The sequence below is a fragment of the Melospiza melodia genome, chromosome 9, assembly GCF_035770615.1.
Source record: "Melospiza melodia melodia isolate bMelMel2 chromosome 9, bMelMel2.pri, whole genome shotgun sequence".
In the NCBI taxonomy this organism is placed as follows: domain Eukaryota; kingdom Metazoa; phylum Chordata; class Aves; order Passeriformes; family Passerellidae; genus Melospiza; species Melospiza melodia.
In genome coordinates this window covers 24,192,668-24,207,740 of record NC_086202.1, presented here as the reverse complement: position 1 = coordinate 24,207,740, position 15,073 = coordinate 24,192,668, and the positions used below count along the sequence as shown (strand labels likewise).

The following is a 15,073-nucleotide window of genomic DNA, read 5'->3' as shown; positions in this document are numbered from 1 at the left end:
TGCCTTTGGACACAGGACACACTGCTGCCATTGACCAAACTGAGAGTCCTGCCAGCAAGTTCCAGTCAGAATCCATCACTTGGACACGTGGCTGCCATATTTTGTAATCTTTACATTCCCCTCCCTTGCCATGGTGACAAATGCAACCCAGAATTAAATCCACAACATTGCCTTTTTCTTTCAAGACAAATAGCAATACAGCTTCTAGGAAAAAGGGCCTGCCTGACCCTTACACAACAGAGGGAGGACACTTACATGTACGTACTTCAGTAAGGGGAGGTTGCACGTTCCTGATTAACAAGCAATCTATTTTCACTGACCTAGTTCGAAAACCTTTCCCCCACTTTGTACTTTTTACCTCTATGTGTTTTTATTTTGAGAACAATGAGCTGAAGAGATGGCATCCATGCCAGCAGGGAAAAAACACTCAAGAGTTCCAAGAGTAAGAGAAATTACAACATGCAAACTGAAAATACTGAGCAGTAACTACAGATTACATGTCTCATGTACAGACAATTGCTCATCAACAGCACACAACTCCCTAACTCTAACCAAAACAACAATTTCTGAATAATCCTGTGGCAGAGAATTTCTATGGAAAAACTAAGTTACATAAACTGAGTCATCACTCACATACATCAATATGACATCAAAAGGCAGTCTGCAAAGACTTAGCTTTAATTTCATAATCTCTTCTTACATATATATATATATATATATATTTAAGGCACAATCCCAAACCTTGAAACATTAATGACAGAATCTTTACTACTGTCAACATTACTCCTGCCTTGTGACAGTCTGCCTTAGCAAGAATGAAATGTAGAACATAACTTCCTTGAAAACAATCAAGGTAAAGAAACAGAACTGGACAAAACTTCTTTAAAGCAGCCTTAACTAGACACAAAACCTCGAGGCTGCTATTTCCACATATCAGGAAGTGGTAGCCCAAAACCAACTCTGCATACAACAGATATAAAACTTGCATTAAAATGGCACTCAATGTTTATACAAAAGAACACCTTAAAATCATACAATTGTGATTGTTGTTAATCAAACATTATTTCAACATGATATAAGCAGAAGAGAAATAATGACCATGTATTGCTGAGTGTACTACACAGAATCCTGAGCAGATGGCACATAAGCTCGGTATTTTGGGGGCCTTGGCATTTATTACCTACTACTTTTGAACTGAAGATATATGTAGTATTATCTTTTAAAATGCAACTGCTTTAGAAGAAACAGGTTTTACAGGTTTACGTATTTACTTATGGAGAAAAAAAGATGCTCTGCAGCAGCTTTTTTAAGAAAAACTCAATGCTCCATTTAGTCATTTCCGCCACACAACTTGAGTAGGATTTTCCGGTAGTCTCCTGAAGTATCACCCTGAAAAGGAACCCAGAAAAAGAAAAGTTGAAGAATAACCAAAAGAGGTGAAGCTACAGTTGAAAAACTAAGAACTTTCTTTCCAGAGACATTTTTGGCTCTACTTTTACAGAAATAAGCAGCAGAGCTTACATATGTGGATATACAGACCCCATATTTACTGAAGCCAAGTTTTGGTCAAAAATTGTCCATTAAATAGATTTGGCCTGCTCTGCTTCTGAATGATAAATTACAATGCCAGATCAAAAGAGGAACAGGGCGAAGAAGCAATACAGAGCTTTTTCACCAAAGTCTCTCTGCTTTTTACTCATACATTGGTGGTTACAGGGCATGCAACTACTGTAGAAGAAACACTTGGAACATGCTATCCTCCAGAATCTCTACAGGATTCTTTCCAAACACTACCAAGTTACAGCCCCGCAGTGTCCACAGCAGAAGGAATAAACAGGGGCTTAATAGGTTTGGCACCCTCATTACAAGGTAAATAAAAGTGGCACCACTCACTCTCCTCCAGCTCTTATTACCCTACCATTGGCCAGGCATCCAGAGTCTGGGCTGTTGGTACAGCTCTAAATAGCAAAAGGAAGGTGGATCAACTGCTAATGAATCTGAAGTTTAATCTATTTGCAAAGTCTTGTACTTTCAAGAGAAAGAGGAGGCAATTCTTTAGATTCTTCGAAGCTTTATATTCTTCCAATACACAAATGAAGTAGAGCACCTCTGTTACTCAACTGGAGGACTGAGTGGTTCCCACAAGATCACATGAAGAGATTGGGACAGAGAGGCCTCAGAAACTCCTCTGGACCAATTTTCCTTTCCTTCCTTGCCTGTTAGCTTCATCCCCATCTCTAGTTCATCAAGCCTCCATGCAAACCCAAGTGCTCTCCATCCTCTGGCCCTGAGCCTCCATGCTCCTAGCAAATGCAGCAATCCAACCCAGCCAGCCACACTCAGTGCAGGTAACAGCTGCTCAGCACAAGGAGCAGTGTTCTGCCAGCATAAGGGCTGTCATGGCAGGGCAGGGCAGGTCTCCAGGGCTTACAGTGATGTCTGAGTAGAGGGATCTGCCATACATCCGCTTGTACTCTGCACGTACGTCCAGCAGGTCAACCTCGCTGCGCGATACCATGATGCGGATCAGCGTCCTGTCCTTGGTTCCTGCTCCCTGAAACAAACAAAGCAGCAGTATAATGCAGTGCAAAGTGTATGATATAGCACCAGGAAAAAAAATAAAATGCCTGTTTGCTGGCATAACCCCACTAGCTTAATAAGCTTAAACAGAACGTAGCCTACCATGCTGAAATAAATTACATTTAGCAGTAGGACACTAATTTCTCTGCACAACAACAGCTCAGAAAAAATAGGGGGATTGACAGAGATACAACGGGGTCATGAAAATTTGGTGAGTTAAATGGCCTACTCATTTAGTTCTGCTAGAATTCCCTACTTAAAAAGTATCAATTGCAATGATTTAAGTATATTTGTGTTACACCAAGTGAAGATTATTGCTTAATGCACAGTTGTATTCATTGCTGTGTTAAGGTGAATCAACTTAGCTAGATTTTTCCAGCCTTTCATAATAATGACTGCATCATGACTGTTAGTCATCTGCCCACTGAAAAATGTAATCCCTTCAGCTGCACACTGCCTTCCCAAGAGCTGTACAAGCATTTTTAAAAACTCCACGCTGTAAGTTTATGTAACTTGTCACAGACACCTACCTTCATTGCTTTATGTAATCTCTCTGCAAAAAAAGCTGGTGTGTTCTTGAGACACTTCACTGCAAAAAGGAACAGAGGAACAGTATTACAGAAATAAGGCATTCCTCCTCAATCAGAAGTCAGTAATTTTTTGAGTTTATCCGACATAGTCACATGCTTGAATTTTACATAAACATACACTTGATACAATGCAGCTTCCACTCCTTCCATTAGTCACTGAAATTCTTTTTAATCCAAACACTAGCTGCAATACAGTTAAAAAACCTGCAACGCATGGTTCAAAGCAAACATTTTTGTCACTAGAAACCATCTAGTGTGAAGCAGCCATAATGAACTTTTGAATTCTAATGACCAGATTCTTGTTTATGAAGGGAAAAGAGGGGATGAGGAGGGGGCAGGAGACCTGAAGTAATATATAGGTAGTAGTGCTACTGGCTTCTTAATTTTAAATTTTTAGGCCATGCATCTGCAAGGTGTGACAAATTCAAGTCCCGCCCTAGGACAAATTAGGAAACCATCTATGACAGCAGGGAATCTTAGGTGGTTCCTTCTCCTTAAGGGTGAGTCATCACAACCCTTATTTTAAAGTCTTATTTTAGCCACAAAGTTCATCAGGACTCCTGAAAAATTTTTACATGCTAATTTAGTAATGACTGGATGGTATATTTAATTGGCATGGCTCATCAGAAATCTGAAAGAGCAAAATCTAAGTCAAATTGCTGTCATGTTAATCAGGATAATGAAAGAATCCTCCATCACTGATCAGAATTAAAATCTATATATTGATGCAACGTTGTTACAAGTAAACAATCATGCAAACTGTGGCAAACTACAGAGGAAACAGACCACACTTGACATTTAATAGCACAATAAGGTATCAAAATCAATCCCACAGAATCAATACAGAACTAAAGGTGTCAACCCAGACATGTTTTTCATAGAACACACATTCTGTATAGGAAGAAGTATTTTTCTCAGTAGGAAAATGTAGATGAGAGATAGCAGTTCACCACAAAACTGTCAATGATATGTACAATACTGTTCAAAAATGAATGACAAAATGAAATGCATGTTTCTGTATCACTCTATTTAGCTAACACAACACACCTGCATTCTAAGATGTTTAAAGATATTGTTGTAAGTTACCAGTTGTACAATCCAGAAAGCTTTAAAGAAAGCAAAATCAAATATTTTCAATTAGAAACCCCTTTTTTCCTGCAAGTAAGGTCCACAGAACAAATGACATTAATATAACTTACTGATATAGATACACGTGTATGTACATATAAATAAAAAACTGCACAGAATCTATTTAATAAAGGGAGTTATTCAGTAAATATTAATGACAAGCCCTGCTCAAAAGGCTATCGAGACAAGCTAGCTTGTCTGCCAGCTACAGTCTCAATTTAAAATCTGGACCTACATGGAGAGCTGTCAAGTCACTATGAAGCTCCATGAAGTCAAATGCCTTCTAAATGCTGAGCAGTTTCTTTACCAAGGCAATATTTTTCTACAAACAGAAATATGTTTTCCCTAAGCTTGGTTTTCTAACAGTAGTTTCTGAGGTGACAAAGACTGAATCCTGGAAAAGGTTTGTAAAACAATCACACACAATGACCTAGATCTAGTTTGTGTCATTAAAAGATCAGTACAATGACAATGTGGTCAAGCAGAATAAGAACAGTAGTTACATATTTCACACATGCACAAGACAGGAGTGAAAAAATGAGGCTTTTAAAATTGATTTTCATTTTGCCAAGATTATGTTACAAACTTCAGCAAAAAAAATCTGTTGTGGTTGAACTAAATATCTTCTATCTCATTTCCAAGTGATGCAAAGTCCAATTTTCCCATTTTGGTAAGAGTTTTTGGGTTTGGTTCCATTACTACCATATCCAAAACCAAAGAATGACACTTTTAAAGCAGGAGCTCTAGATACCACAATATATTTACAGTAATAAACAGAAAAAGAAATTGAGACGTAAAGAAAAATGACAGGAAAGTGGTTCACAGTTCTATCTATAATAAAGCATTTTAAATAAAACTACTGCACAGCAACTTGAGGCCTTGTCCCAACCTCATGGAAACAAATTACTGCTTCTGAAGAGACAACAGTAGACTTGAGGTAAGAGGTTTAACTCCTCAGAAGTACTGGGGGCAATTCAAGATTTTAAAAAATTGTAGCCACAGTAAATGTGAGGAAAAAAAACCCTTTTGCAATGAAATTTAAGTTTTCTTTCTACTAAATAGAGGTAGAAGTAACTAATTAGAGGGCTAATGCTGTATTTTAATTAATGATTTCTAAAATTGTCTAAATACTCCATTCTCACTGACCCATGAGTTGGTAAAGTTCACTTCTTAAAGCAGTGTCAATTATAGTTAATAATTACATATTATAGAATTGTTCCCCATTTTAACATGTGAAATTTAAATTCTTCAGTTGCCTGAAATAAAAAAGCTTCATCTGTCATTTTGAGGTGAAGTGCCCCACTTTACTAATCCCAAATGCCTTCACAGAAAGCTCAACATAAAAAGCAGAAAACTGGAATTACCACTAATAAGAACACCCTTAGCTGAAGTCAGAGACCCCACCGGAGGCAGCTGTACTGGAATAGCAGGAATGACCTTGCTGAGGTGGCACATACCTACTGCCAGCATGCCCATCTCCAGGTCTCCAGACATCTCACGGCATATGCTGCTTTCGATGTCCCGGTTACACATCCTCTGGTACTCACTGAAGACTGCAAATGGAAAAGAAAGATTGCAGTTCCACAACAAGAGGTGGCACTGCAATGTGCTGGATGGCTTCATTTCAGTGGCACTTCTCAGCTGGACACTACAGCGTACTCACACTAGTTTGAACATCTCAAGGATTAATACTGTTATCAACCATTGACATGTTATCATGCTCCTCCTAGCTTGTCTATATGTGCCCTTTTCATTAAAGGGCTAGACCAAGAAAGCACAGCCATGTTTTAGGAAAGCTTCCAGTCTCAATAAAGTTAAGAAGAAAATATTCAGGTTCTCATACACACTCCTTTCCTTCATATAAGTACCTTGCACCCAATAGCACAATGCAGAAGTTCTATGTAGTTACTAAAACATTTCCACCACAACAGACTGATGTAGCACCTTATGTTAGCAAGTAAAAGGGGAACGTTTTCAAGTGTCTTGCACACACAAGTATGCAAGACTGAAACAATTCCAGTTTTGCAATTCTTTCGTCAGAGGATCACTTGAACAAGTATGCCCTCTACCTGCTCTGGTATCTAAGAAAGGTGATTCTTTCTTTTCCTCAGCAGAATTCACCTTGCTTTTCATTGGTATCTTTCTGGGCTCATTTCACAGATGGAGGAAATTCAGGCACAGAGCAGTGCTGTACATTTTTATCAATACACTCAACAGAATCGAGTTACAGTTTATATAGACATCATTACCTGCTCTAAGGTGGGCCCTGCTTCTGGCACACAGAATGGCATTGAACTTGGATTCATCAGTTCCTAGACGGTTCTCTCCAGCTGCATACAACTCCTGAGCACAGAAGGGAATTCACATTTCATTACTCAGAAAAGCACTCAGGCTGAACAGTTGAGTTACAGATTTGCTTCCTTGCAGCCTCTCCTCCTTTTAAACTTCTTAGCCTATGCACTACTGCAAAACAGGAGCAAGCGATAAATAGCAACTAGTTCTAACCTTCCCTATGCTATGCTTCAGTCTTCCTAGCTTGCTGAAACAGAAGTGCTCCAGATTACTAAAGGAAGGGACGTTGTTCTTCCTAACAGTCCTTACACATCTAGGTTTCCTTCAACAATTCTAGGTGTGCTCTGGGACGTTCTTGTGTTTTGGCTAAGGCACACTAGATAGAAAGCTAATGACACTACTATTTAAATGACTCTAGTATGGCTAAAACAATGCAGGGTTTCCCCTTTGCTATGTAGTGAAAGGAAGATACAGAAAAAGAAATGGGCCAAGCATTATGAAGTCCAAGTACCTTATTTGCTGCAAAACTCCAGATTTGTTAAACAACATGCAAAGGCTAATGCAGGTGTTGAATAGTTTAAACCTTAATCCACACACCTATCATCTCAAATCTCTTCAGACAATTTCCTTAGAAAGCAGCATAATCCAACACTTGGAAAAGCCAATTCATCTCTATATTGCACCTACATGGGTCTAATGCTGTCACAGCTTCTTATATCTTTTCCATCCACTTAAAGATAAGCACTGCATCAGAAGTCATCACAAGGTGTCCAAAACTAACAGTAAGCAGAATCCACACAGCCAAATTTCAGCATATTGAGTTGACTATACTTATAAAAAATGAAGCATTTCTACTGACCTGTACATCTCTTTGGACAACAGACATGTCAACATTTGTACTTTCATCTCTGTTTCCCTGAAAGAATTAGAAGACCCAAAAACATTACTGGTGGGCTTTGATGAGCTGCCTTTTTTTACATTAAAAAACGAAACAACCAAAACCAAACAAAATCCACACCACCTACAAACACACAAGAAACAAATTCCAAAATCCCAGCAGGCAAGTACCTGAGCAAGTGAAATTAAAAGCCTCTGAAAGTGCCCAGATGTGTCACTTTTTATTGCTTCCTCCAGGGTTTTCTTATATTCTGGAAAAGACAGAGACATGAATCCTCATACAACCCTGCTCATTTCCTAAATTCTTACTAGCAGTCAGTGATTGAGTAAGAAAAGGAAGAAAATTTTGATGCAAAAGATCAAACCTGCTTTATAGACCCTGTTGAGCTCCTGAATGTGCTCATTACTGCGGGAAGCTAAGATTTCAATGAGACAATTTTCATCTGTGCCAACACCCTAAAACAAAGGAGAAACACTTAAGATTCTTGATTTCTACAACCTAGTACAAAAGAAATGTAACAAAATTATAGAAAAAATGCAGAATAAAACCTTGTAGGAAGTCAAAGCAAGTAATCCCAAATAAATCCAAACTTGTAAATGACAACCAAGTATTTTACCAGCACAACTATTTCCTCTATGTTGGAAATTTGTATCTCCTACACAAACCTTTATAGCTTCCTTGATTTCATAAGCATCAAACATGACAGGTGTCTTCATCATTGCCAAGATGGTCCTCTCAAAGTTACCTGAGAGCTCAGATTTGAGATCCTTGATCAAATCCTAATGAGAAGGAAAAACAAGGAAAAATGCATAAAGACCAAACCTGACCAAAGCAAACACCAAAAATACACATTTTACTAAGAATTCTTTATGCGTAAGCACCAGTAATGTATGTTCAAAGTAAAGCTATTCCACTTAATACTAAAACAGTACAATGGTATTTGTACACTGAGGCCATTTAGGTCCAATTAAATAGATTGCACAGATCCAAGAGCCAAAGTAACCATTTAGCATAGAAACTGCTTTACATGTTTCATCTGCAACACTGCATGAAGAAGTCAAGCACAGGTAAAAATGCAGAACTCTGAACTGGCTATGACCCAAGAACCATGTTCCCGTAATACACCTTCCAATCTTTTTTCCCCACCATTATGTCTTCTCACTGCCACCGAAGGGATGCAGGCTCTCATTTCTTCTTCCTTCTGTCCTCACAATGTACTTACCTTTCCATAAGCTGTTTTGAAGGACAGGATTATCTGCTGCCGCTGCTTGTTTGAACGACTTCCAAGACAATCGATGATTGCCTGCTCATCAGTTCCTGTACACACACAGAGACATCACAGAATGAGTGAGGATTCAGCTTTCTGTCTCTATTTCATCCTGTTCTAAACCCAGCAGAAGGACATGAATGCCTTGAATTTATCTACAGTATCTACTCTTGTGTCCAACCACAGAACTTTGAGCTGACAAACACAGTAAGAATACAAAGAAAAACTCAACCAAACTCATGGTATTGTTTATGCCCACATGAACTTCCAGTAGTACTTCTGATAACCAAGGACTCAGTACACACTCAGTCCTGCTCAGTACACACATAGCAAGAAATAAATATCAGTGCTGAATGGAGATGCAGTCCTACTTTTAACTGAAATATAAATCCTCAGACTGCTCACCGAATCCTTTCATGGCCTTCCTTAAGACTTCTGCATCCTTCAGAGGGTCAAAGCCCGGTGCATCAGTGATCGTACCTCGGTTTCCGTGCTGAAATGAGATCAGTAGTGTTAAACAACAGCAGTGTTAGCAGCATATTATTGTCAAAGAGTGAAATGCTGTGGTTTACTACTTAAGGAAGATGATCACTTATCAGTTTTCTTTTTGTGACAAAAGTAATAAAGAAAACTCAAACCAACCTTGCCTTAAGCAATTTGTTAATGCCAAGACACAATTTACAGGAAAATTCAAGATCAAGGTTTGCTGACATTAAATCTGTTCTCCAATTATTAAGGTTTGATGTTACTGTATATACAACTGGCAATACTTGCTAAAGTTAGGAAAGGCAAGATTAATTAATTAATTTGAATTAATATCAAACCTCTTTTCTTGGATACCATGGTAAAACATAATTTGTTTCAAGACCATATAAGCTCATAGTGCTTGCATTAGGAAAGGTTCCGTCGCTCTCTTTACTCAAACTTTTTTTCACAACTTTCTTTTCAATTTTGAGATCGGTTTACACTAACACACACAAAGAAAATGCAGAGGAACACATATACAGTCACACCTCAACTGAAAAGCAGTGAATGCTCTTACTGTTACAGGAGTGACTGCAGGCCCTGTAGCTCCTGAGTAGGAAGGCATAGACGGGTTCACAGCTGGACCTGCTGGATAGCTTGGCATGGGCTGCTGCCCTGGGTGAGTTGCTGGAAGGCCTGGATAGCTCATGGGCTGCTGGGCAGGAGGCGGTGTGGGCTGGCCTGGCACAGGGCCGCCCCCGTATCCTGGGTAAGATGGCATTCCGGAGGGGGGATTTCCTCCAGGCGGAGGGTACCCTCCGTACGAGGGCTGCTGTCCTGGTGGGGGTTGCCCAAAACCACCTGGAGGAACTGGTGGATAACCCCCAGGTGCAGAAGGATACATGCTTTGTGGAAGATTTGCCCCTCCAAAGGTTCCTGCCAGGTTGGATGCCTGCAGTGACAGCAATAAAACAAGAGAGAGAAAGGAGCACCAACAGCTGAGTCTCAGTAACATGCTTAATACAACCTCCCTCCCACCAACACAGATAGCTCTTTATCTGCAGAAGATAGCAAACAGGATAGAAAAATCTGCCTAAAACTTTACACCAAATAATCCTTTCTTTGCCCATGGCTGCCTTGTGTGATCACAAGGCTGCACCTGGATGCAAGGACTTTAAGCAACCTTTGGCTGTTTTACGATGTGTTAGTAGTTTACAACTAGAAGGAGCTCCTGGACTATATTTGGAAAGACTTCTGCAGAAACTGAAATTAAGATATTCCACTTCACATCAAAATCTTATCACTGAAATCTCTCTTCTAGAGAGAAACCAGAAGTGACATTGGATGACTGCAGCACTGTCAGAAACTAGTTGCTGTGGATATAGGCTCATGCATCCTAGATAGCTTGTTGTTCAATTTGCCTGCTGGCTGCCAAATCACTTCATTTAATCACTGCCTCAGAAAAACATCTATGATGCAAATATCTTCCTACAAACTGCATTCCTTATGCAGCATAACAGATTTCTGAAGACTAAAGTTGTCAGAAGTGTCACTCACTTCTGCTCTAGGAAAAAAAAAAAAAAATCACACTGACTGAAGAAAATGTAGACGCTTCCAATGTAAAAGGTTTTTACTTCCATCTGTTTAACATCAGTGTTTGTAAGAGACTGTTGATCCCATATTTTTCTCAAGGATGAATCATTGATACCTCTAATTATACAGCTTTTTTTCCTTACTCTGACTGGTCAAAATCCAGGTAAATAGGCAAAATCCAGACTGCGTTTGCCCATGTGAATTCCTCTACACAGCAAATGCCAAGTTATATTAGTTTTATGTCCACAACTTTTGAAGCTAGACTGTTAACAACATTTAACTAGTGCTCTGTTTTCCTAAAATAAGAAATAGCTTGCAGGAACCATTTTCCTCAATAGGCAATATCGAATGCTCAACACCTAAACAGATTAGACAGAAAGGCACAGAATTCAAGTGATAAACCTCTCAGTGACAATTCCAGAAGCTCAACTTTGCCCTTAAGGACATCACAGCAGAACACATTAAATGAAAGCAAACTCACCATTCCAGCCATGTGGCTGGGATTGAACTGGTTGGCATAGCCAGCCACATTTTCCAGACCAATTGGAGGTGGATTTGCAGGTGGATAGGCAGCACCACCCCAAGGACTGCTACCTGAAATCAAACACAGATGCGCTGAAACAAGAAACTATGCCTTTTGAAAGTTCTTACTACTTAAATTTCTAATGTAATGTATTTTCAACACTATCAGGGAAATCAACTGAAGAGGTGCAAGGTAGCAGTGCAATTATTATAAAAAGAGAAGTCTCACTGGGTATTTCTAATCATGTCAGTTATCACTGAATCTGTAAGTTCTCACTTAAAACAACTCTAAACCTCTTTGAAGGTTAACACTAAAGACTGTTAACACCATATTTTGACTTGAGAGCACCTAAAGTACAAAGCTGTCTGGGTATTCCAGTAGCAAGATAGTAATTCCACTTTGCTCATTTGAGAGGTGTCCACAGAGCACAACAGAACATTTCCAGGCACCCCAAATCATAACCTGTCTGCACACAGCAGTATAGTCTTTAGACAGAATACTCTGCTGAAAAATAGGCTTTATCCTCCTGGCTGGTTGGGCTTCTCACTGTACACTGCTTCCCCTTCCTGAGCTAGCCTAATGCCACATTTCACCATACCTACATAACTCCAGCCCTTTCTTTCTAGCTTACAACAACACTAAGAACTGTAAAGTTCAGCTTGGTAACTAAGCAGTGGTTGAGTATTTCATCAGCTTTATGTTATTACTGTTACCCTTTTTAATAGCCCTCTCCATTTTGTACACAACCACCTGCCTAAGAAAAGTGAATTAAGGATAATTTCCTATTTCTTTGGGGGATATGGTTGTCAGTTGTATCAATGATTTCTCCCCATATTCATTTGTCTCACTACCCACCTTGAAGACTCAGTATGAACCAGACATTGATCCTTGTCATTTATTTGATTTGGTCAAGCTGAGACCATTTCCTAATGCTCTGTGCTTTATTTGAGAATGAAACTGGACATTACTATATGAGCACATGGCAGAACACACATATTAGACAAATCAGAATCCCCAGCCCAGATAAAACAGGATTTAACAAGCAAGTACAGAAAGCTTTAGGGAGTCAAGGAAACCCTCCACATTGTTGTTCTTCATCTAAGCCATGTTTCCACTCCAGATAGAACCACCACTGCATTTAATGTTTACTTCATCTGAACAACTTACCTGGGGCAGCTGGAGGGTATCCACCTGCTGGGGGATAGCCTGGGTAACTCATTGCAAAGACCTGCAAAATTTGTGTGACACAGTTATTTTCTGTAATGCTTCACTCACTACACCACATAACACTAAGAGGCAACATGTATGCAATAGCCAGTTACCAAAATTCAGACATAACCTGCACACTTTGTCCCAGCTTTTCCCTTAGAAACCTCTTCCCATTTCCTGACTAATAAACAGACAGCTAAGCAGTTGCAGAGTCACTCCTCACACTATTTGTTTTCTCATTTGTTGCAGTTGCTACTTATTGCTTGCTCTATTATGTTGTTAGGGATGTATTACTTGAACTTGTTTCCTTTACTGTGCTATTAAAACCTCCTGAAGTTTCCAGCATATACAGAACTGTCTTATCAATGAAGAGTAGAAAATCATCTGACAAAGATGCTACATTTTCAAGTGAGTAACTAAAAGAAGTTGTTAGAAGGCACCTAAATGCAAACATCTGCAGAAGGGCAAGGTCAGAGTAAGAAGCAGAAGGGATACACTTTCATGCTTACAGCATTGCCATAAAATAGGAAGGGTTTACTGATAGGGTAAGATCACTAGAACAAATTGAGTCTCTCAAAATGGATAGTGCCTCTGTCAGCACAGAACTGCACAAAGTCATTACCTGTCCAAAATAGAAGTGGAGGTCAGAAAGGAAGAACAGCTAAATGAAGGACAAAATTAAAACTGGCTTCCAGAATACAAGGGCCTTATTTTAAACAGAACAGCTACCAGGAAGAATGGTAAAAGTAACTAAGAAGAAAAATATCTATAATGACTGTTAACTTTTTGAAGGCTATTTTTAACGACAAGCCACATTCTATTTTTAGAACTGCTGTGTGAATTATCCCATTTCCCCCCCCCCAACCCTTTCCCCTAAAGCACTACCTTTTCCATCTGGCATGTTTTGCTGTGTTTTGGGTTTCAGCTGTGGAATTTTGTTTTAGATTTGGTTTGAGTTGGCAGGGGTGCTGTTCTTGTGAAATTGTTTTCATTTTGCATTATCACATTAAGTTCCCTTTCTGGTTTGCACGGCTCTATTGCATAGCAACTCTGAAATGGAGAAACACCTTTTTTTGTGCTTTTATTTTTAATATGGAAATACAATTAGGAAATCTGCAATTGACTTAAAAACTGTTCAGACTTCATGCTGCAATACTCATTTAAATTTAAAGAGCGAGAAATGAACTAACAGAAACTGCAATGAACAGAGCACACTACAAGTCATAACCCTACTTTACTTCTGCTCCAGTAAGTGGCACCTAACAGAATCAATAAATATGTGAATGCAGCTTCTCAGCATTAGAAAAGCAATGCCTGCTCTTAGCCATGCCAAGACTGACCCCAAACTCGCGAGGCTGAGAAAGAAAAAGCAGAACACAGTATTCTCCCTCTGCTGCTGGAAAACCAGCCGGCAGCTTCCTCCCTCCTGGCCCCACCATTGCCAGAGGCTGGAGCTGCGAGCGCCGGGCCCACGCTGCCACCTCCGGGCAGGTACCCGAGCACGGCAGGGCAGAGAGGCCAGCAGAACAAAAATAACATTACAAAAACTCAACAGAAGGCAGCCTGGCACACTTCAGAGCCTCTCTCATTCAGAAATGGGCTTTGCATAATAAAGCATGGAAAAATAAAAGAGCAATTATTACCACATCACTCAAAAACCAACGACAGAACCCCCACAATCTAGATTCTTAGCATGCGTGATGTCAATGTGTACATTTACAAAACCAAAATTAGTGTTATTTCCTCAGGTAAAATCATAATTATATTTTTAGTTATTTTTTAGCTTTACATAAAAATACAGTAACAGCAGGGTACTCAAAAAAATTGTGAGATGCCTTTTTCAATAAAGCTTTAGACACAAATTTAAGGCAAAGAACCATTTTCTGTGGTAGAGGGTGAGAAGCAATGGGATAGGTTTTGTTTTTCTTAGCAAGTCTGTTTGATTGCTTTTAATCCCATATAGAACGCTCATTTCAAACTGGAAAAACCCCCAAGATTAAAAGAGCCTTTTGGCTATGAAAGCTGAGGTTAAGGAAAAAAAAAACAGCCAACTTCAGCAACCCGAAAAAAAATGCTAGTTTCTATATAAAGATGTTCCACTTGCTTCTTTTGAACACTGTATTTATCCAGGGCTTTTCCAAGGGGAAATTTTCCCAGACTGGTTTGATTCCAGGCAAACTAGAGCTGCAAACACACTGACTCTTCATGCTCAGAAACTTCCCTGATCGCCACCTTTTCCACAGTGCCTTTGAGCCTCTGTTGGCCAATACTCTAAATTTAGAAATATTAACATAGGAAGTCACCTTTCCCAATCACTCCCTCAACAAAGCCTCCATGTCATCTTCTACTCTCATCTTCCACACTTTCTCCTGCTACATCCACAATATTTTACTAAAATTCTTACTTGACTGCTGATAGCAAAGGGGTGACACAGGCGAGGGAACAGAAGATATGGAAACCCACCCTGCTGTACAAACACTGTGTGGGAGGACACAGGAACAGCAAGGTCTTTGTTTGCTCAGTCAAAA

General features: G+C 39.5%; 1 protein-coding gene across 2 annotated transcripts in view; it reads right to left on the bottom strand.

Annotated features, from left to right (window-relative positions):
• Nucleotides 1-644: 644 nt before the first annotated feature.
• Nucleotides 645-15,073, bottom strand: part of ANXA11 (annexin A11) — a 29,057-nt gene continuing 14,628 nt past the window's right edge. For both annotated transcript variants that reach the window (XM_063163896.1, XM_063163895.1), the window contains 14 exons: nt 12,504-12,564; nt 11,295-11,407; nt 9,798-10,172; nt 9,161-9,248; nt 8,711-8,805; nt 8,154-8,267; nt 7,853-7,943; nt 7,659-7,738; nt 7,450-7,506; nt 6,548-6,641; nt 5,756-5,851; nt 3,111-3,169; nt 2,432-2,554; nt 645-1,389 (listed from right to left, as the gene is read on the bottom strand). In XM_063163896.1, coding sequence (XP_063019966.1) covers nt 1,330-1,389; nt 2,432-2,554; nt 3,111-3,169; nt 5,756-5,851; nt 6,548-6,641; nt 7,450-7,506; nt 7,659-7,738; nt 7,853-7,943; nt 8,154-8,267; nt 8,711-8,805; nt 9,161-9,248; nt 9,798-10,172; nt 11,295-11,407; nt 12,504-12,555 — 1,497 coding nt within the window. In that variant the 5' untranslated portion in view covers nt 12,556-12,564 and the 3' untranslated portion in view covers nt 645-1,329. The remainder of the gene's footprint in view (nt 1,390-2,431; nt 2,555-3,110; nt 3,170-5,755; nt 5,852-6,547; nt 6,642-7,449; nt 7,507-7,658; nt 7,739-7,852; nt 7,944-8,153; nt 8,268-8,710; nt 8,806-9,160; nt 9,249-9,797; nt 10,173-11,294; nt 11,408-12,503; nt 12,565-15,073) is intronic.